The sequence below is a fragment of the Cenococcum geophilum genome (assembly GCF_001692895.1).
Source record: "Cenococcum geophilum 1.58 unplaced genomic scaffold K441scaffold_66, whole genome shotgun sequence".
Taxonomy (NCBI): domain Eukaryota; kingdom Fungi; phylum Ascomycota; class Dothideomycetes; order Gloniales; family Gloniaceae; genus Cenococcum; species Cenococcum geophilum.
In genome coordinates this window covers 472,372-492,649 of record NW_027137624.1, presented here as the reverse complement: position 1 = coordinate 492,649, position 20,278 = coordinate 472,372, and the positions used below count along the sequence as shown (strand labels likewise).

Genomic DNA, 20,278 nt, shown 5'->3' with positions numbered 1-20,278 from the left:
TCTATTATAATACTAATTTCTTTTATAAAGAAAGGGGTTAGGGGTAGAGTTTTAGGCTAAGTAAGCCGTTTACTCTATATATTAAGCTATAAGTCTAAATAGGCTAACTATTTTCTTCTTAAGATTATATTATAACTTCCTAGATCTATAATAAGGAATGAGACGTTATATTACCTTCGTCTATTAATACAAAGGTAAATTTATAAGATAGTTATAATAGGTAGTTCTATCTATCCATTATACCTATAAATAGGAATTAGTTTAGGCAGTTCTTTAAAGAGTGTATTAAAAAGGTTAGCTAGCTTTATAGCGCACTAGGTATCTATTAAGGTAAAGGCATTTACTCTAAAGTTAACTAGAGTAGAGGTTAAAACTTAATATTTATTACGGAATAAAGTATAAGGGTGTAAGGGCGCGAAGAGACTTCGGGGAAGATTTGAAGGAACAATATAAATTCTATCTAAATCTAAGGGTATATAGCTCTCGCTAAGAACAAGACGTTGCGTAAAGAAGAGAAAGGAATAACAAGAGAATCATATAATTAAATAGTCAGGGGCTTGGTGGTCGATGCGTGCGCACGCGGTCTTCGACGGACTTCGGTAGAATTTGATTGATCCGGCAGAATTCGGTAAAAGCGTCGGAATTTATCTGTCGAGTGTTTCACCGAGACATTCCCACCGTAACTGGGCTAGTCCCGTTACAAAGGGATAGTGTAGCTTTTTTTACTAACTAGCTAACCTAGATTAATATATAATATATTAATCCCTTTTAACCCTAAAGAGGAGTTTTTCTTTAGAGTTCCTCTTTTTCTAACTTTATACTATTCTTTTAGATTAACAGAACCTTATCCGTTTTTACCTTTATTTAGCAGTTCTTAGTAAAGTAGTTTTTTTAGCCGTATAAAAAGTAAGCTCTTTAATTACTAAGGGCCTATTTATAGGGGTCGCTATATATAGGCTAAGTGTACGCTAGACCTATAGTAGGACTAGCTATACAGCTAGCTACTAGATTAATAGTAGGCTATATAGTTAATACTATAGGAGTTATAGATCGTGCTAGGGTACTATAGGTCGTTCTTAATATGCTTATAGTCTAGTTTAAAGAGTTTCTAGCTTATACCGCTTAGCTTATACCTTAAATTAATAGAGGTCTTAGTTAATAGCCAGGCAATAGTCCGTAAGTACTTTTAGTATCTATATAGTTATAAAAACTAGTAGTATAGCGCGCTATATATTTAGGGTGAGCTTATTAAAGAGGTCTAGCATTAGGTCTTTATAGGGAATTTAAACTTAGCTAGCTAGGTTTAAAAAGTAGGTCTAAAAGGCCAAAAAGGTCTCTATTATTTTTATATTTAGGCTTTTATAATTAAGGCGGGCGTTTTGTACCTTAAAGGGGCCCTTATAGATAAAAGACAGATAGTTAATTATCTCTTCTCTAGAGAGGAAGGGGTCTATTAAATCTTAAGCATATCGTAGGCGTAAATACGTCTTTATATTTTCGCTAGTATGGCTAAAAATATAGGCCATTTTAGCTTAAGTAGTAGGGAAGTGGTCTATATTAACTTTAAGCTTATCTTATAGTTAAAGCTTCTAATTATTAAATATAGAGTTAGTTCCGTATATAAGTAATAGGGGGTTTACGACCTTTGCGGACTATAATAATACTAATACTATACGTTAAGCTAAGGCCTTTAGGACTATAGCAAGTCTCTACATATTAAATAACTTATTATTAGGTATAAGGGTATCTCTAGTTTTAAGCAGCTCTTAAAGTTATTTAATTTTAGTATTAGCTACTATAAGCTCTACCTAGGAGTTCGAGTTAATTAATGTTTTACTATTAGAGGTATTTAAGGGGCCTACAGCTGCTTTACCAGCTACTATATTTCTTAGTATAGTAGTAAAAGTATTAGATAATTCTGGGTAATTTCTTTAGGGGTTTTAGTCTATGCGTATCTAGTTCTTAAAGTTCTTTTTATATTCCTTTTATATTCCTTTTATATTCTTAGGGTTTTGTCCTATCCTTATAGTCCTAATAATGTTCTTAAGGTTCTATTTAGTGTCTTTATATAAGGTAAGAATATAGATAGGGAGTCTAATAATAGAACAATAGGTATATTGTATAGACAGAGACGAATCCTTAAGGGAGAAGGAGGAGTCTAAGGTACGAGGTAAGGGGTTTCTATAGGTATGTGCAGCGCACGTGCCTTACAAGTAAGTTACCTGCGGGTCACCTGTACCTCGCAGCTATATAGCTATCTACTTAGGTTTTACCTGATAATACCCCCCCCCTTTAAAAAGGGTTATCCCTAATCCTTTATATACTTAGGCCTTAATAAAACCCTATAAAAACCTTTAGAAGGAAAAAATTAGAAGGGAAAGAGTATCCTAATTTTGCGTATAGAGAGATAGGTAGTACACTTGCGCGGTATAAAGATATTAAGAAACTTTAACCGCTGGTTAAAGTTATCTAATTAGTTAAATTTGGCTTGCTAAGACTTCCCTACATTTCACTAAGCTAATAGCGATTTTATATACCCGGCATAGAAAATCCTAATTAGTCTATTTAATAGGTAGAGCCAATAGCTCAATACTATCGCCTAAATTTAGTAGATATATTCCAAAAGTTTACTTATATAGGTAGATCGCTAGTACCTTACGGGTAGGTTATAAGTTATTCGCATACAGCTAGATTTAGGACGGTAAGGCTATATACCTATTAGATCTGCCGCTGACCCTACTTTAACCTTACGCTATACTAGCGTAGCACTATATATACTTTATAGGTAGGTTATAGGTTACTTATATACGGCCAGATTTAGGACAGTAAGGCTATATACCTATTAAACCCACCGCTAACCCTTGCTTTAGCCTTACGCGTTATCTATATAGGTTACTACTAGTAGGTTACTAGTAGGTTATAAACCTTAGTTAAAGGACCCCAGTTATAGACGGGTATAGGATAATATAAGTTATTAGTATAGGTTACTACTAGTAAGTTACTAGCAGGTTAAAGACCCTAGTTAAAGGACCTTAGTTATAAACGGACCTATCTAGTATAAGTCGTTAGTATAGGTTACTACTAGTAGGTTACCAGCGGGTTATAGACCCCGGTTAAAGGACCTCGGTCTTAAACGGACTTTTTAATTACTTTAGGGTTACTAATAGTGTACTATAGCCTTGTTTGTAAGTCGCTTGCAAGTTACTAGGTTATAGTAGAGTGTAGCTTATATAGGATATTAATAAATTAAACTTTACCCTATATATATACTATAACTCTTACTATAAGCGTTAGCTTATTCCTTAATCCCTTAAAACGTCCTCTGCCTTTCTTTAATATAGGCTATATCTTAGTAGTAATAGCGCTTACCTTTTGCTTACGCTTTAGCTATAGGGCTAGGTAGTAGTATACTAGCTTTATAAAACGGTCTATAAGGATAAAGAGGTGTCTTAGACTTAGGGAGATCTATAATAGAGTTAAGTAAGTAATACCGCTAGGCTTATATAGGGGCCTTAAGGGCTACAGCTCACTATAAGGTGTATAATAGTGCGATTTAAGCGTTAATAGGTATTATAGTACCTAGGTATTTATAGAGGTCCTTAATAAGGCTAGACCTTATTATACCTTAGGAGTCCTTAAGTATTGCTAGCAGGAACTCGCCCCTAGGTAGTCGCGTATAGAGCGTATAAAGGCGTCCCTTATACTCTATAAATAGACTAGTAACTTAAGGGTATTTTATAAGCCATTTCGGCTAAGGTAGCTACTACTACTATTACTATAGCACGAAACTCTGTATAAAGTTAGTGCCAGCGAGGTAGCTTATAGGGTTATCGCGGGGGACTATTACCTAGGCTAAGGGTCTAGCGCCATTAGGTCGGTTAAAGTCTTAATAAAAATAGTAGGATACTCTAGTCCGCCAGCGCCAGGTTATTAGTATAGTAGCACTAGGACTGCCTATAAGGTCTATAACCCGCAACTTTTATATAGCGTTAAGGGTTAATTTAGCACCTATTGTTATATTAAACACATAAGTGGACTTCGCCCTAGGGCGTATCTATCGTAATATATACTATAATGCGTTCCTTTTCTCCCTATATAGCGTCAGGTCGCAATACGCCTGCGTAAGGTATATATTTAGGGGTATACAGTATCCAAATCTAATATTAGGTCGCGATGTCCTGCGTACAATATATATTTAGGGTATACGGTATCCTAATCTTAGCATCTAATATTAGGTTATAATGTCCTGCGTATAATATACATTTAGGGTATACGTTATCTTAGTCTTATATAGTATCTAGTATACTTACTAGATACTCTACGTAGAATAATATATAAGCTATTAGTATAGGTTACTACTAGTAAATTACCAGCGGGTTATTAGCAAATTATAGACCCTAGTTAAAGGACCCTAGTTAAAGGACCTTAGTTATAAACGGACCTACTACCTAACAGTTAGGCATTATTTATAGCGGTTTACCGCTAGTATTCTTTACGGTTACTACCTACGTTCGTCTAGTAATTTATATTCGCAGCGCCAGCGTCTAGGGGGTCCTTAGAGCTATCCGGCTGTTAAGTAGTCTCCCCTAAAGCTTAGTTAAAAAAGCGTCGCCTTTCTAGGGTTCCGTCCTCTAAGCCTAACCCTATAGAGTCTATACTACGACCGCGCTTTAAACGTAAGGATCTACCGCTACTAGCCACGCGGTCTTCCGCGAGCTTTATAGTGTAAAGTAGTTACTTTATATAGCGGATTTCTACAAAGAGGTCTTTAGTAGTTCTTACCCGTATAGTAAAGTTCTGGCGGAAGAGCTCTACTTATAGGTAGGTTAGGAGGTATAAGAACCAAAAGTCTACCTTTTAATTAGGGTCGACAAAAGGGGTATATAAGAAGAGGTCCTCTAAGCTACGCATATAGGCTAAAAAGGTATTAAACTTCTAGTTCTCCTTTATTACAGTTATATAGTATATAGTAGCATTTTTAAAGCGTCTTACTATAGGGTTCTTAATCTGGTCTTAGACTATAGTCTTAAGTTTATCCTATAGTAAAGGACCTTTATCTTTAGTGTCTAGACGGTAATACACTAGTTAGGTAACTGTCTTCTCTTTTACAAAACCTTTAATGGCCTAGCGCGTACGTCACTTATAGTCATAGTCAGCGTTATAGATCTTAAATTAATTCTTAATTACAGCAACCCACCGGTCGAACTTCTGTTAAGTAGTGCCACTAATATTAGGCAGTAACTTCTTAACCAGGGCGTTAAGATTTATTCATTATATGCGTTCGCTGCGCGACTTATACTCTTTACTAGAGAAACAATAGGAGGGCTTTATTAAATTAATAATACTCCGTAAGTTAGCTATTTTATTAGCCAGCTTATCTAGCTCCTTTAGGTTAGCAGTATTCGGTAGAACGCTAGTAACCTTACTAAGCTCCTATTAAGCCCAGGTATATAAGTCAAACTAGTCTCTAGCGTTTGTAGATATCTAATCTTAAGATTCGGAAGGTGGCTTAAATTCTGCTAGTATGCTATTAGCGTTTTCGTCTGCACTAGATGCTAAGGCGCTTTACTATTATATCGTGGGCGTATTGCCGTTAAATATAGGCGTTAATCTTATCTTCGGAGGCATCGTAGATTATAGGAAATTAAACCGGCTATCCTCCTAAGGNGATTAGTAAGGATTTAAATGTAAGGTAAGGATATAGATAGGGAGTCCAATAATAGAACAATAGGTATATTGTATAAACAGAGACGAATCCTTAAGGGAGAAGGAGGAGTCTGAGGTGCGAGGTAAGGGGTTTCCATAGGTATGTACAGCGCACGTACCTCACAGGCGAGTTGCCTACAGGTCGCCTATACCTCGCAGCTACATAGCTATCTACTCAGGTTTCACCTAACACTTTATTCTATTTATAGTCTTATAAATATATTTAAGTTCCTTTTTAGGAAGAAAGAGTAGTACAAGCTTTAGATAATATTAGTAACTTAGTTAATTAAGGTATAAGTATAGCAAGAGGGACGCGCAAGTCTATATAATTGGATTGTCTATAAATAACAATCTAAAGCTAGAGGAAAGAAAAGGAAAAAGATAAGTAGCGCTGCTTAAAGTTTTATATAATCTTCAAGTTATATAACTATAGCTATCTGCTAAGTTCTGCCGCATTCTGCTAAGTTCTACCAGTACCGTAATATAGAAAATGTTTGCGTTAACCCTCTTAACATCCTATAATTATATACTCTAGTATAGGTACGTAAGTCTTTACGGCTTAATAGCACTATCTAAGGTTAAGCTGCTTAATATCCGTATATTAGTTAAGCCGCTAAATAGTAGCTCTTTCTCCCTTAGCTTTTTAAGCTCTTCCTAGATAGTAAGAGCGATACTAATACCCACTATACTGCGTCCCTCTATCTCTTTAGTATAGATATTTAGGATATTAATATTCTCTAAAGGTTTACTAAGGAGCTCCCTTACTCTTTTCTTCTTTAGTGCCTTATGTAAACCTTTAGCTATTATAATTTATTTAAGTACTAGGTCTTCTATAAATACCTACTATAGCCTAAAATAGTTAATAATTACCCGGACCTTCTCTATAGCGGATATCCTCTTAGCGGATATTGCGGATATTATGGATATTATAGGTATTTTATTAACTCCTACTTCTTTATTCTCTTGGGGATCTATATAGTTTAGTAGCTATTAAGGACCGTATTTAAGCTAAGGATAATAATGGGGGAGATAATAGGGGTAAGACGAGACCGCTAATGCCCTTAGGTACTATATCCGCTGTATCTTTTAATCATCTAACAATATTAGTTAATAGAGAGGGTAGTTTATTATTAAAAGCTTAAGAGAACTAGCTCCTGCTAGACAAATTAAAGGGGTTTCTTTAACGCTTTTTGGATATACCCATAGCTAGTTAGTTTTAGAAAATCCACTAATTAAAGAGCTAATTAAGGCGATCCTAACGCAGCTATTTACAAGATAGTAGACGTAGTGGTTACTTATATTAATTTTGTTAAAGTTAATAGTTTACCTTATATAAATAGAGCGGCTTAGCTTCCAAAAGTTTACTAAAGTAGCTCAGACCAAGAAACAGATAGATTAATTGAACAGGTTAGCTTGCGGATATTCATTGGTTTCTTAGTCTAAGCATGCTGAGTTAATCCTTACCTCACATTTAGATACCTCCTTTTCCTTAAGGATTTGTCTGTTCTCGCAATATACTCTATTGTTCCACCAATTGAGCTCCCTACCCATATCTCACCTCACACTTAGCTTTTAAGAGGCTCCGTATAGGTAAGAGTCTTTAGGACGGTAGTAGGATTATAAGGTAGAAGGCCTATAGCTTTCTAGGCGCTATCCCTTCCAATGGTAGAGAGTTGGACCGTGCGCGAACACATATTCAAAAGTACGGTCACGGAGCCTTGATTCCATTGATTCTATTGGCTAGATCTTATAGATAACAGTAGGACCCATTTTACGGTTTGAAGGGATAGATTATATTAGAGGTAAATACCTATATACGCGCCTTTAGGTAGACCTTTAAAAAAAATCTTATTAACGCCTAAGTAGCTATATGTCAGGTGACAGAGTCAGCTTGCTGATATTATTGTTCCGCACAGCCGCGCCTGGCATCTTGCCAGTCGTTCGCTTACCTTTTGGGGTTTGTGCGATGGTTGAGTGGTGCGGAGCTTGTCACGTCACAGTGGATCTGGGTGGGCGCTAGAGGCCTTGCGAATCGACGGCTCAACATCAGAAGAAAGATCTTATATGACATTTTATATGCAGTCTCGGCAAGGATTAATTTGGCATTGTATAATGTGCTGAGGCTTTTTAATTTTGGTGTAATTTGTTATGAAATAAAAAATGGTAGGCATTTCCTTGTGTGGCCGGGTGGCTCACTTCCTGGTTAGCTACGTTTATCCTGCAAGGTTGGCTTTATATTGCCTTCCTACCTAACCAAATAGAGTGCTCAAGTAATTAACCGTTTCGAAATTAGTTAGTGACTTAAGCTCTGACGAGACTTTCGGCAGAGATTCTTCCATCCTGTGCTTCTCCCCATTGCTATTACTACTTGTGCATTTTATCTCTCAATTGACTCGAAGCATTACTATTTCCTGCTGATTTATCATTAGATGAATTCATTAGAAAGATGCGAATATAGACTTGAATGATGCAGAAAATCTCTGAGCCCTACCTTCGAGACCTCGAATACCGCGGATTCGTCGAAGGTCTTACATTCAAGGACAAGAGCAGCGGAAGACCTCTTTGCCACTATTTCGGAGGGATTCCTTATGCATTACCTCCAGGAGGCCCTTTCCGATGGCGGAAACCTAGATCGTTGCCATCCTGCTTCAGATACGGCACCCGTGTGAATCCTGGCCGGTATGCTGGCGGGACTGGTGTCTGCCCTCAACCGGGCTTTGGTAAAGATATTGATACAAGACACTGGGATGAGGATTGCCTACAGTGCAACATCTGGATGCCTGTTGGAACTCCTCCTGATGAAGGTTTGAGGCCTACCCATTATTCAAAATCATCATTCGGGCGTACTTCATCAGTTCATCACGGCTAACCATTTTGTATAGGCTGGCCAGTCTTCTTCTATATACGTATGTTCCCGTAAAGTGAGTCTCAGTGTGTGAGTCTGCTAAGACAATGCAGACGGTGGCTTCCTCCAATTTGGATCTCCCAACAGCGGCGACCTATCCGCTCTCCTCAGCGAAACTGTCTGCAAATGCATCTTCGTCATGCCAGCTTACCGGTTAAATCTGTTCGGGTTTCTTGCATCTCGAGAACTCTGTCAAGACTCCGGACCTACCGATCTTGTTGCCAACGTCGGCTTCTGGGACCAACGGCTCGCCCTCGAGTGGACGCACGAGAATATCAGCTACTTCGGCGGCGATGCCTCTAACATCACCGTTGGCGGCTACTCTGCTGGCGCTCACTCAACTTTCCATCAACTAGCCTACGATCTCGGGGTCTCTGACTCCAAAAGCATCGTTCGCAGAGCAATCATGTGGTCCAACGGCCCAGGTCTACAGCCCAAATCCATGACCGACGCGCAAGTGCAATTCGACGAACTCCTCAACGCCCTCCACATCCCGCTGGACCTCTCCCCGACCGAAAAGCTAACCAAGCTGCGCGGCCTCGACGCCAAAACGCTCGTGAAAGCCAGCGCACAAGTCAAGCACCACCAGTTCCGCGCCACAACCGACGGCTCCTTCGTGCGGCACGGCCTGTTCCACGAAATCGACAGCGGCGGCTTCGCGGCCCAGATGCTGCGCCGCGGCGTCAAGCTGCTGATCGGCGAGTGCCGCGACGAGCACTTCGTCTACGGCAACTGGCGCCCGCCCAAGAACAGCCTCAAGAGCTTGTTCGAGCGCCTCCAGGCGGACTACCCGCTGACGGCGTGCGAGGCCCTGGTGGGCCATTACTATCCGGGGGGACGCCTGCCGCCGGACTGTAAGGACTGGATCGATGCGTTTGGGCGCATCTACGCGGATATCCAGATCCATGCGCTGGAGCGCGGGTTTGTCAATGCGCTGGTGCGGCACGGGGCCGGGGGTTTGGTGTATAGATACCGCATCGAGTGGCGGGCGAAGTGTGTGGATAAGTCGGTGCCGAAGCAGTGGGGTGTCACGCACGGTACGGATATGGCGATCTGGTTCTGGGGGAATGGGGAGCTGTTGACGCGTAAGGAGAAGAAACTGGTGAGGCACGCGTTTCACGATAAGTTGGCGCGATTCATCAATGGGGAGCAGATGGATTGGGGGACGGAGCATCCGCTGCACTTGAGGAGGTTGACGCCGAAGGGGACAGTTGAGTTTGGGGAGGATGAGGGGCTGGAGAGGGGGTTGGAGGTTTGGAAGGTTTTGCAGAAGGTTGGGGTGACGGGAGAAAGTATGGCTGCAAAGCTGTAAAGGATGAAGAAGTTGAGGGTTTTTATATGATTTCCTTTGGTTCTCTCTAACCGGGTCATATGTCTCCTCAGACCAAGTAACTCTTCATTATACATTCAGCCTCCTCAACAGTCCATGTTACTTCCAAACTCCTCACCGACTCTTCTTAATCTTGCAGTGCTCTTGCAGAGTTACCCGACAGAAGGGAAGTGTGGGGTGTGCATGCGGTTGCGACAATTCGTTGTAACTGATTTTGTGTTTGGTTGGAAGTCTTGAAGCTGCAGAAGTGAGGATCGTCTTATACACGGTCGTGTTTCGCTGAATGGCAGGCGAGCCTCATGGGACTGTCACTTGGAAAGGTGGGCCCGTTAGTTAGAGTGGTAGAGAAAAGGGTAGCAGAGTTGTATCTATGGATTAACTTCTCTAATTCTCTAGATACGTCATCAAATGGCGGAATGAGATCAAAGCGCTAGTTAGCACAATGAACAATATCGGGTGTAGATCCCGATGGGCCATCTAAGGAAGATAAGTTTGACTTTGCAAATTAGCATTCACCGAGAAAGTACTATAGCTAGTGCACGTGACTTGGGCTCTGAATGGTATCCTTGCCTCTGAAAATTAATTAAGCTTCACCGCCATCATTTCTATAGATCCTGAAAAAGATATGGTATCTACGAAGTGTCACGCTAAAAAGCTGCGATTGCCAACTAGATTATCAGTCGAGCTTCTCACCCTCATCCTCGTCTTCATCTTCACCCTCCTCATCTTCTTGATCATCTTCAGCATCGGATATCTCCTCCCCAAGCGCTTTGAGCCGTTGCTGTACCTGATTAGCTGCCAAATTGATCAACCGGTCAGAATTTGAAACTCACCTTGTCCCGCGTCCTCCTCTCCTCCAAATCCCCGAGCACAACAAACAAGTCATCAAGTTCCGTCTGTACCGCACTCCTCGCCTCTTCCTTCTCCTTCACAGCCGCTTCTGCTTTTTTCAGCTTCTCCTCTGCGTCTTTGACCTTCCAAGTCTGATCTTGTATTTCGGTTCTGAGCTGCCTGTTCTCCGCTTTCTGCTTCTCAATAGTCTCTTGCAGACCCGTCCGTTCCTCTTTGAGTTCATTGATCTGAGCTTCGCTCTTCCTAAGCGTGTCTTCAAGGGTGCTGATAGTCTGCCGTACTATAGCGATCTCCTCCTTTGTCCGGCGAGTAGTTTGCTCGAAGCCTCTGATACTTTCGAGAGCTTCTTTGCGCTCTTCATGGGCCTGGCTCAGTCGACGTTCCACTTCGCTTCTGGCTCTGTTCACCTCGTGAAGCTTCTCCTCATACTCCTGTCGAGTCTTTGCAACGGCAACGGCGGTCTCCTTCTGAGTCTGTAGAAGTTTGTTGTTTAGAGCAGTGACCTGGAGGCTATGTTTGTTTTCCAGATCAAGCATTGTTGCTCGGTGCTCCCGGTCCAGCTTCTTGACATCTGCGTCGTGATGCTTGTGGAGATCCTCGTTGATTCTCTTGATCGTGTTGACTTGAGTGATAGACGATTCTTGGGTCCTTCGGTGATCCGCCTGCTCTTGATTGAGCTTTTGTTCCATCCTGAGTAGTTCTGCCTGGGCTTTTTCAAGCGCTTGGATTTTTTCGTCTAGCTGGCCACGCAGAGAGTCCACGAGGTCACGGTCGATACCGTCGTGCGATTGATGGATTTCAAGACCGGGATCACGATCGATAGTTCGTGATAGCCGACTGAAATTATCCTTTAGAAAATCGATGAAGGTTGCGTCAAAGTATACTTCTGGCAGACCTCCATGCGCTGATGAGGTGTCATGAGGAAGAACTTCAAAATCTCGTATTAGATGGTGTTGTCGTAATTGCGCGATTGCATCGAGATATCGCTCACGTCCGAGGCGTGTTGTAAGAATAGGTTGCAGCTCACGGCGAGGAATGGGTGAGTCTTTGGTAGAAAATTCGTAAATGACCCCAAGTAGCGCGGCACAAAGCCCTCTGAGGACTATTTGTTCGTTTCCGGGCTTAGAAGCTGCTTGCACCAGGCTCTGTAAACTGCTACCCTCCCCCAGAAAGTCATTGACAGCATTGGCATCCTCAAACAACCATCCGCAAAGTAGCATAAGATAACCAATGGACACTCTTTCATCTTCTCCGACTTGCAAGCTAGCTATTAGATTACCGGTCAAAGCTTGGATGCAAGTGACCACCTCCTCTCCACTCTCTGCATCACCTTCCGCGACTTGCATTAACATACTTTTTGTATCGCGATCTTCGTAGAGAAGATGAAATACTAGGGTAGCCGCAAACCATGTTCGATATGGATCAATTGTCTGAGAACCCTGCGGGCCGGCGATCAGTGTTGTGAGTACATTAGCAGTCTCATCCTGGCCAGAGAGGTGTCCATCGATTGCTCTTTTGAGAAAATGGAGCCGAATTCGGACATGATTGTAGAAATATGCCTTAATACATTCGCAAGCAGCGAATCGCGCGTCAAACAACTCGTTGGACGCCGGGCTCAAGGCAAGGTCAAGCAGGGCATCAATAACATAGACTCTAGAGACGCCATTTGGTATTGACTCGCCATTGGGAGTAGTGCTGGGTTCGATTATAGGGACAACTTGAAGTTGGGCAAATCCTTCTTGAAGTCGGGCATTTCCTCTGATCATGTCGGCACAGGTATACAAAGCCTTAAATCGGTCAGCTAATGTTGACTATACAAAACCAATACAATACTTACTTCCACTTTAATGGGAATAGTAGTCGATTTGTCAAACGCAATGTTCAAAGCTTGCTGCAAAAGTCCATGTTTCTGGAATGCATTTTGGTTGGGTAGAGTGCTTGTGCTTCCCTTCACAAGAAACATCCGAAGTATTGCCAACAGTCCCCAGATGTTCTTGTCCTTCTGAGGACTCGTCCATTCATCTTCTTCAGTAGCAGCCTTCGGCTTTTTGCTCTTCTGTCCTCCTGGGAGAAGTCCTGCAAACCTCGCGACACCTCCAGTCTCCCGGAATGTGGTTTGGTTTGAGGCATTATACCGGACAAGATTTGCCAAAAGTGAGAGGCAGTCTTGGACAACAATCCCGCCCTGATTTAGAGACCCTTCGGCTTGTACGAGGTTGAATATTCTTTCAAAGGCATTCTCGAATACAAAAAGCTTCTGAAGTTCTGACGAGGACTCAGAAAGCTCGTTCAATATAATCAAACCAGCTGTAAGATAAATCTGTATGTTAGCCATCCTATATGTATAAGAGTGGGAGCGGGATAAGCCTCACCATTCCGTATGGCATCTCGTGGATCATCCAGCGTCGCAACGAGTCTGGTTGTACCAAGCGGAGCAGTCAAAACACATTCCTGTGTCCTCTCCGGTCTTGCGCTTGATATTGCCTGTATTAATTGCAAAGAATAGAGTCGAGAGTAAAAATTGTGGGATTCTAACAGGTCGAGAAGAATAGTTATGTTATCTTGACGCTACCATAAGCTCAGTACATGCTAAAAGACAACTAGATATATACTGACCTGCGTAAACTCATCTGCTAGCCATAAGGCAATTTCGTCGGAGGCCTCTGGCTAGACACCCGTTAGCATAAAGATTTCTGTAGCCTTGACTTCTTAGAGCCATACACTCTGCTCATGGGGGTTAAAAAGCATCAAAAGCGTCTCTAATACAACTTTGATTGTGTCCACATCTTCGGCATCCTTTGTTAAACAGCTGATCAGACCGCGAAGAGACCCTGATGCTACGGATGCAGGATACTCTTTCGCGAAGCTTCGGAGACCCAGTATAGCTGCTCGACGGTCTTCCAGCAGCGTTGCACTAGCAAGCCGACTGCTTAGAGTAGCGATTGTATCTGTCGCGGTCTGCTTAGCTGGCGCCTGAGCTTCCAACATTCGCAGCATTGTTGCGCCTTGGGGAGGTAAATCGATTTAGGATTTCATAATGAGCGTGGACGGAGAGGAAGGAATCCAGGTCGAAGACACAAGATTGAAAGTAGAAGGTATATTTAACCGTAAAAGCATTGCCTGTGCAATAGAACGGGTTCAAGGGATCATCGGTCTGAAGCTTCCTGAAGTAGTGGTAGTTTAGAACACATCACCACCGAAATGTAAGGCCAATGGAGTTTACCGGAAATATTTCGGGGTGATGCTGAGTCATGGTAATTTATTGTCGCAACGCGACCCAGACTTTCGAAACCGAGATGTCTGAGACTTCATCCTTTCAACACCATCCATCACAGTCGCCGAAGCTGTGAAAGAGCAAATCTTCGCGACATTGTAGGATCTACAGCTGCTATGGTGAACTCATCAAGTACTTGACAGATAACTCTCCCATTCTATTTCCCGAGCAGTGAGATTCGCCGCACACAAGACCAGTTTGCGCCAGTGACCAAAGAACAGCCTAAGATAACAAACGGATCAATTAAACCAGCATCATGGGTGTTCCCGCCCTCTTCCGATGGCTCTCACAAAAGTACCCCAAGATCATCTCTCAAGTTGTTGAAGAACAACAGGTTGAGATCAATGGCGAGAAGATACCTATGGATACACGCGGTCCGAATCCGAATGGCGAGGAGTTCGACAACCTTTATCTCGATATGAACGGCATTGTTCACCCTTGCTCCCACCCCGAAGATAGACCCGCTCCCGAGACCGAGGAAGAGATGATGTTGGCTATCTTTGAATACACTGAAAGAGTGGTCAGAATGGTGCGACCAAGGAAATTGCTTATGATCGCTGTTGGTATGTTAAATCACTACAGATTCGGCATCTGTTTGGAAAAGACGCTCCCCTGAGGACGGCTGCAGTTTTAAACTACAATAATACGTCGTTGAGGGGGGTACGGCTAATTTTCTATTTGCCAACTCTTCACAACTATACCACCTAATACTTCAATTCCGCTAACAAAGCCCTGCAGATGGCGTCGCCCCTCGTGCTAAAATGAACCAGCAACGCTCCCGTCGATTTCGCTCCGCACAAGAGGCCAAAGAGAAAGACGAAGATAAGGCTGAATTTTTAAAGATGTTGAAATCAAAAAAGGGCGGTGTTGATACCGAGATCCATGAAGCTATCGTCAAAAAGACATGGGATAGCAACGCAATCACACCCGGCACACCTTTTATGCACCTTCTGGCCGAAAGCTTACGATACTGGTGCGCATATAAGCTCAATGAGGATCCGGCATGGGAAAGAATGAAAGTGATCATCTCCGATGCTTCTGTCCCAGGAGAAGGAGAGCATAAGATCATGAATTTCATCCGCTCTCAACGCAGATCTCCAGAGCATGACCCAAATACGAGACATGTCATCTATGGTCTAGATGCCGACTTGATCATGTTAGGTCTGGCTACGCATGAGCCCCATTTCCGAGTCCTCCGTGAGGACGTCTTCTTTGAATCAGGTAAGGTCAAAACTTGCCCAATGTGTGGACAGGCTGGCCATGTCGCCCAGGAATGTACTGGCGAGGCCAAGAAAAAGCAGGGAGAGTTTGATGAGAAGCAGAACGAACCACCGTTAAAGCCTTTCATCTGGCTTCATGTCTCAATTCTCCGGGAATACCTGGAAGCAGAACTTTATATACCAGACCAACCATTCAGATTTGATCTTGAACGAGCTTTGGATGACTGGGTTTTTATGTGCTTCTTCGTTGGAAACGATTTCTTGCCACATCTTCCTAGTCTTGATATCCGAGAACAAGGGATCGATACCCTAATTGCAATCTGGAAAGACAACATTCCAATTATGGGAGGTTATGTCACGAAAGATGGACATGTTGACCTCGAAAGAGCTCAGTATATCCTATCAGGTTTGGCGAAACAAGAAGATGCCATTTTTAGACGCCGTCGTCAGAATGACGAACGACAAAGAGCAAACGCGAAGAGAAGAAGACTGGAAAAGGAGCGTAGAGAAAGCCGAAACTCTGACGGACACAATGGTGCTACTCATAGTGACCCTGGCACGCCTATGCACAGTTATAAACGCGTCAAAGAAGATACCAGCACATATGCAAACGTCCCTTTCTTCGACCCAAAAGATGCCCAATCAAACGAAGTAAGACAAATCACTCACGATATGTTCGTTAATCGCAAAGCCCTATTTCAAGCAAATCAAGCAAACAAGAGTGCAGCGGCTGCACTGAAGAGTCAACTTTTAGGACGAAAATCTAGTGGCGCTGAAGATACGCCCCAAGTTACTGAGGGTAATGCTGAGGGCGAAGATGATGGTGATGCAGCCACTGCTACCCCTGGAGACAACAGCACTGAGCCTCCGTCAGTACTGGGCAAACGCAAGGCAGAACTAATCGAGGATTCTGATAGCGGTACTCCTGGACGTAGCACACCCAATAGAGGAGGGACACCCAAAGAGGATCCGGATGCACCCCCACCCGACACTGTGCGCTTATGGGAGGAAGGGTATGCCGACAGGTACTATGAACAAAAGTTTAAGGTCTCACCTCATGATCTCGAATATCGCCATCAGGTGGGCAAAGCCTATGTGGAGGGTCTCTGCTGGGTTTTACTATACTATATGCAGGGATGTCCTTCCTGGGTCTGGTATTATCCTTACCACTATGCCCCTTTTGCCGCTGATTTTGTCGACATGGGCAATATGAAGATCGAGTTTGAAAAAGGGAAACCTTTCAAACCTTATGAACAGCTCATGGGTGTTCTTCCAGCAGCCTCAAATCACGCCATTCCTGAAGCGTTCCGAGGATTGATGTCGGATCCGGATAGTGACATCCTCGACTTCTATCCTGAAGATTTCGAACTCGACCTAAACGGCAAGAAATTTGCTTGGCAGGGTGTCGCTCTTCTCCCATTTATCGATGAGAAGAGGCTCCTTGATGCAATGAATAGGAAGTATCCTTTACTAACACCCGAGGAGCACGCGAGAAACGAAACGGGCAAAGACGTCCTTATGTTCTCAACTAATCATCCTCTTTACGAAGAAGTTGCTGCCGCCTTCTATTCCAAGAAAGCTGCGGAGACAACTCATAAGCTTAACCCTAAGAACAGCGGCGGCCTTAGCGGCAAAGTCGAGAAGAACGACTCCTATATACCCCAAAGCAAGCTCTCGTTCCCGCTGGACTCTAAGAAAATGCCAGATATTGAAGATGATCAATCTATCAGGTAAGCTTATCTCAAGTTCACCATTCATATAAACCGATCCTTAGTCACTTTACTTAACATTGTCCTAGTGTCAACTACGAAATGCCACTGGCAACTCATACTCACAAGTCTATGCTTCTACGGGGCGTAACGATGCCGACTAAAGCCTTAGACTCGGGCGATATTGCCGCGACCCGCAGCCGCGCAAACCGCTCCGGTCGCTCCTACGGCGGTGTACCGCTTAATGACGACCGAAACGGCGGCCATCAAGGCCGTGGTGGCCGCAACGGAGGCGGTTACAATGGCGGTGGAGGCAATCCAATCAACTATGCGAATCCCTTTGCAGCTCACCTTAACCCCAATTTCGTTCCTGGTGCTGGTAGAGGACTGCCTCCGCCTCCGCATGTTGCGGCTGCAGGTGGCTGGATGCCGCCGCCTCCGGGACAGTTCGGACGGGGTGGCCCACCGCCTCCAACGAACGGTGGCGGATATGGCTATGGCGGAGGTTATGGCGGCGGTGGCTACGGCGGGAATTCGCAAGGTGGATATCAAGGCGGACAAGGAGTCGACTCGTACAATGGTGGGGGCAGGAGACATGACGAACGTGGTGGTTATCAAGACAGGAATGGAGGGTACGGTGGTGGGCGAGGTGGGCGAGGTGGGTACAGCGGACGAGGTGGGTACAGCGGACGAGGTGGTAGGGGCGGATATGATCGGCACTGATCCGGATGCCACCCCTAGCATGTGCCTGATTTGTCTGGCTAGCACGTTGATTTGTGTTTGATTTTCGAAAGTACTGTCTCGAAGTTGGAGGGAGCTTTGAGTGATCGAGGCCATGTTAATGCCTCGGCGCTTGCGCTAGTTGGTGCTGTTACTTGTATAATACAATAAGAGCGTGCTCTGGATAGGAGGCATTACGGAAGGATGCTGGCCTCTGCCGTCTTTTCTAGTCGGTTGCAGTCGCGAGATTTAGGTATCGGAGATATGTCATAATTTTTTGATACCATCCTAAGGTCTCTTCTATGCCTATATTACGTCTCCATCTGGTGCTTTGTGTCCTCGAGATTATTTAGGATATATGACTCGTGTAATTTCGTTTCAGAGGCGTTAGTGGGTTTCCATTAAAATAAAATAAATAATGTGTTTAGAGTGTTCTTGAGGATCTAGTCTTATGTGCGAGTACATGCCTTGCGTTATTCAGGGAGGCGCTGGACAGGTATTGAAAACAACAAATAAGTGATCACGATTGCTTGTGGCTTCTTTACATTCATTCACCGAAGCAGTTATATTCCGGACAGCCAACATCACGTAACAAATTCCTTCATTAAGGGTATCACTAAAGACATGAAGCAGATCCATGCAATAAGCCAGTCCTGAGATAAGCCCCACTCGAAACAGGATCTATTCAATCAGCCACGATCTGCACAAGCTTGGTTGACAGCTCATCCAAAGAACAAAGCGGCTATGAATCAACCGTCGTATCCTTCTCCAAATCCTCTTTCCCCCTTTCCTCCTCGGGTTCCGGAGGGGCGATATGCGCATTGTGCAGAATAGCAGCGACCAACTAGTTGTGGAGGCGCCTCTAGCGTTCATCCACAAATAGGATGGGATCTATGACTTGGGATAGTTCCTCTTGGTTAATTCGAGCTGTTAAGTAAAAGTTGGTAAGCTTTTATCCTAAGTAGCTATAGGGATCGTATACATACCAATAAGGAACCGTGTCATACAGTCCTTATATCTAGACCAGTTCTCTTTCTCCATTGGCTCCCGTAGTTGATACATTAGAGCCCTTCTATCGACTCCCTGAATCGTTGGAGCCGGTACTTCAGGCCTTGAAGTCTTTGCCATTAGGTTGGGTCTGACTACTCCTCCCATCTCCGTTCGCTTTCACATCTCCAACTTACACCCGCACCGGCATCACCCCACACCCATCCCCCTGCAAACCCGCCACTATGGGCGTCTACGAAGCGCGGGAGGCCAGCGTTATACGAGTGCCTATTACGACTATACTCGATAGAGATTAAGGCCTTAGTCCGTTCTTCACGAGGCTTATGATAGTTTCCGACGGGCTTTCCCTGAAACTTCTGGTTGAAGTTAGCTGTTAAGAGCTTTATAGAAGGCTTTTTCTCTTGCCTCATCTGACTGGCGATGAACTCTCGCTCTTCCTGCTCATAAGGAGTCTTCCTCTCTCGTTGACGGGTCTCTGTGATGCGGCGAAGCTTCTGGGAGCGGTCAATACTCGGCCGGTGAATGGTCCGCTTGTCGTCCCAGTTCTTGGGCGGATGAAGCTTAATAGAGACTGGAATCATTTTCGGCTTGCCTGTCTTCCGGTCTTTAGAGATGTCCATGACCTTCATGACGAGCATTTCCTGCTGATCATAATATCTACCATCCTGGCCCTTCACAAAACGTCCAAGCACGAACCAGACCTGATACTTCTCTGGATCGAAGTAGTCAGTGTCGAATTGAATCTCAGCACGTGCAGCCCATTGGACCTTCTGGTGGAAGGATGGTGCGTGAGCGGTTTATTAATGTCTCACCCGCTTTGGTTGGATCTTGGGGGATTTGCTCTTACCCCTATCAGGGGTTTCGTCTCCAGCTTGTTCATTGCCTTCTGGGTCGATAAGGGTAATTTCATTGTCAATGGCAGATTCCTCGCCAACCAGAGTATCTTCTTCGTCTAAGACAATGAAGAGAGGTTCGTCTTCCTCGCCGCTTAACGTGGAGTCCGTGGAGGCTGAATGCTCAGCGGCTGGCTGCTTGGCCTTGGGCCAGGCCGACCTTGATGTGGCTGAGGCGCTATCAGGAGTGCGCTTGCGCTTGTTGCCAACGGAGGCCTCAGTAGAACCCTTGGATACATCGCCATCCTCACCAGCGCGAGATTGGATCAGTGTAGTATGAAGCTTTCCGGTTGCGCGCCACTTATGCGAGTTCGGTGTGGGTCGAGCGCTACTATTCGCCGTATTTTGTGAGTTGAGATGGAGACTAGCCATGGGGATTGCCGTCGATTTCTTAGCTGGATCTCGCGGCTTGACTGGCTTTCTGGGAGGAGTCTGTGAGCCCCGTGTGGCTTTAGGAGTGTGAGGCATTTCTGAACTAGACACGGATTACGAGGTGCGTTCAGGTGGACGCGTTGTTGAGAGTGGAAAAATCTAATACCAAAGACGTGTCAAACTATTAACAGCGAAAGCTATCACTCCAGGGGGGTCCAGTGAAGTCGAAGTAACTGGGGGAGCTTTCTTTTAAAGGATGTATTTATGTCAAGTGGGGGACTGAGTACGG

General features: G+C 44.0%; 3 protein-coding genes across 3 annotated transcripts; 1 reads left to right on the top strand and 2 right to left on the bottom strand.

Annotated features, from left to right (window-relative positions):
• Positions 1–8,173: 8,173 nt before the first annotated feature.
• K441DRAFT_588223 (paraben-hydrolyzing esterase precursor) lies at positions 8,174–9,923 on the top strand (the record flags this gene model as incomplete). The annotated part of the gene is made up of 3 exons (XM_067644705.1): positions 8,174–8,510; positions 8,589–8,612; positions 8,665–9,923. 3 exons carry the CDS (start codon positions 8,174–8,176, stop codon positions 9,921–9,923), a joined length of 1,620 nt encoding a protein of 539 aa, XP_067498039.1.
• Positions 9,924–10,479: 556 nt separating this feature from the next.
• On the bottom strand, positions 10,480–13,963 carry K441DRAFT_621044 (uncharacterized protein). The gene is made up of 6 exons (XM_067645956.1): positions 13,515–13,963; positions 13,410–13,460; positions 13,166–13,361; positions 12,631–13,100; positions 10,775–12,580; positions 10,480–10,722 (listed from the first exon to the last, which is right to left on the bottom strand). The coding sequence occupies exons 1-6, from the start codon at positions 13,788–13,790 to the stop codon at positions 10,618–10,620; spliced, it is 2,904 nt and encodes a 967-aa protein (XP_067498038.1). The 5' UTR covers positions 13,791–13,963; the 3' UTR covers positions 10,480–10,617.
• A 4,556-nt stretch (positions 13,964–18,519) lies between these two features.
• Positions 18,520–20,085, bottom strand: K441DRAFT_738189 (uncharacterized protein; the record flags this gene model as incomplete). The annotated part of the gene is made up of 4 exons (XM_067654332.1): positions 18,520–18,643; positions 18,703–18,799; positions 18,901–19,436; positions 19,572–20,085. 4 exons carry the CDS (start codon positions 20,083–20,085, stop codon positions 18,579–18,581), a joined length of 1,212 nt encoding a protein of 403 aa, XP_067498037.1. The 3' UTR covers positions 18,520–18,578.
• Positions 20,086–20,278: the final 193 nt, after the last annotated feature.

Excerpts from the sequence above, each read along its gene's own strand:
- K441DRAFT_621044 (XM_067645956.1), bottom strand. The coding sequence starts at position 13,790 with ATGCTGCGAATGTTGGAAGCTCAGGCGCCAGCTAAGCAGACCGCGACA. Across the intron at positions 13,461-13,514 it reads TTAACCCCCATGAGCAGAGT|CCAGAGGCCTCCGACGAAAT; the intron begins GTATGGCTCTAA and ends ACGGGTGTCTAG. Across the intron at positions 13,101-13,165 it reads ACGAGATGCCATACGGAATG|CTGGTTTGATTATATTGAAC; the intron begins GTGAGGCTTATC and ends TTTATCTTACAG.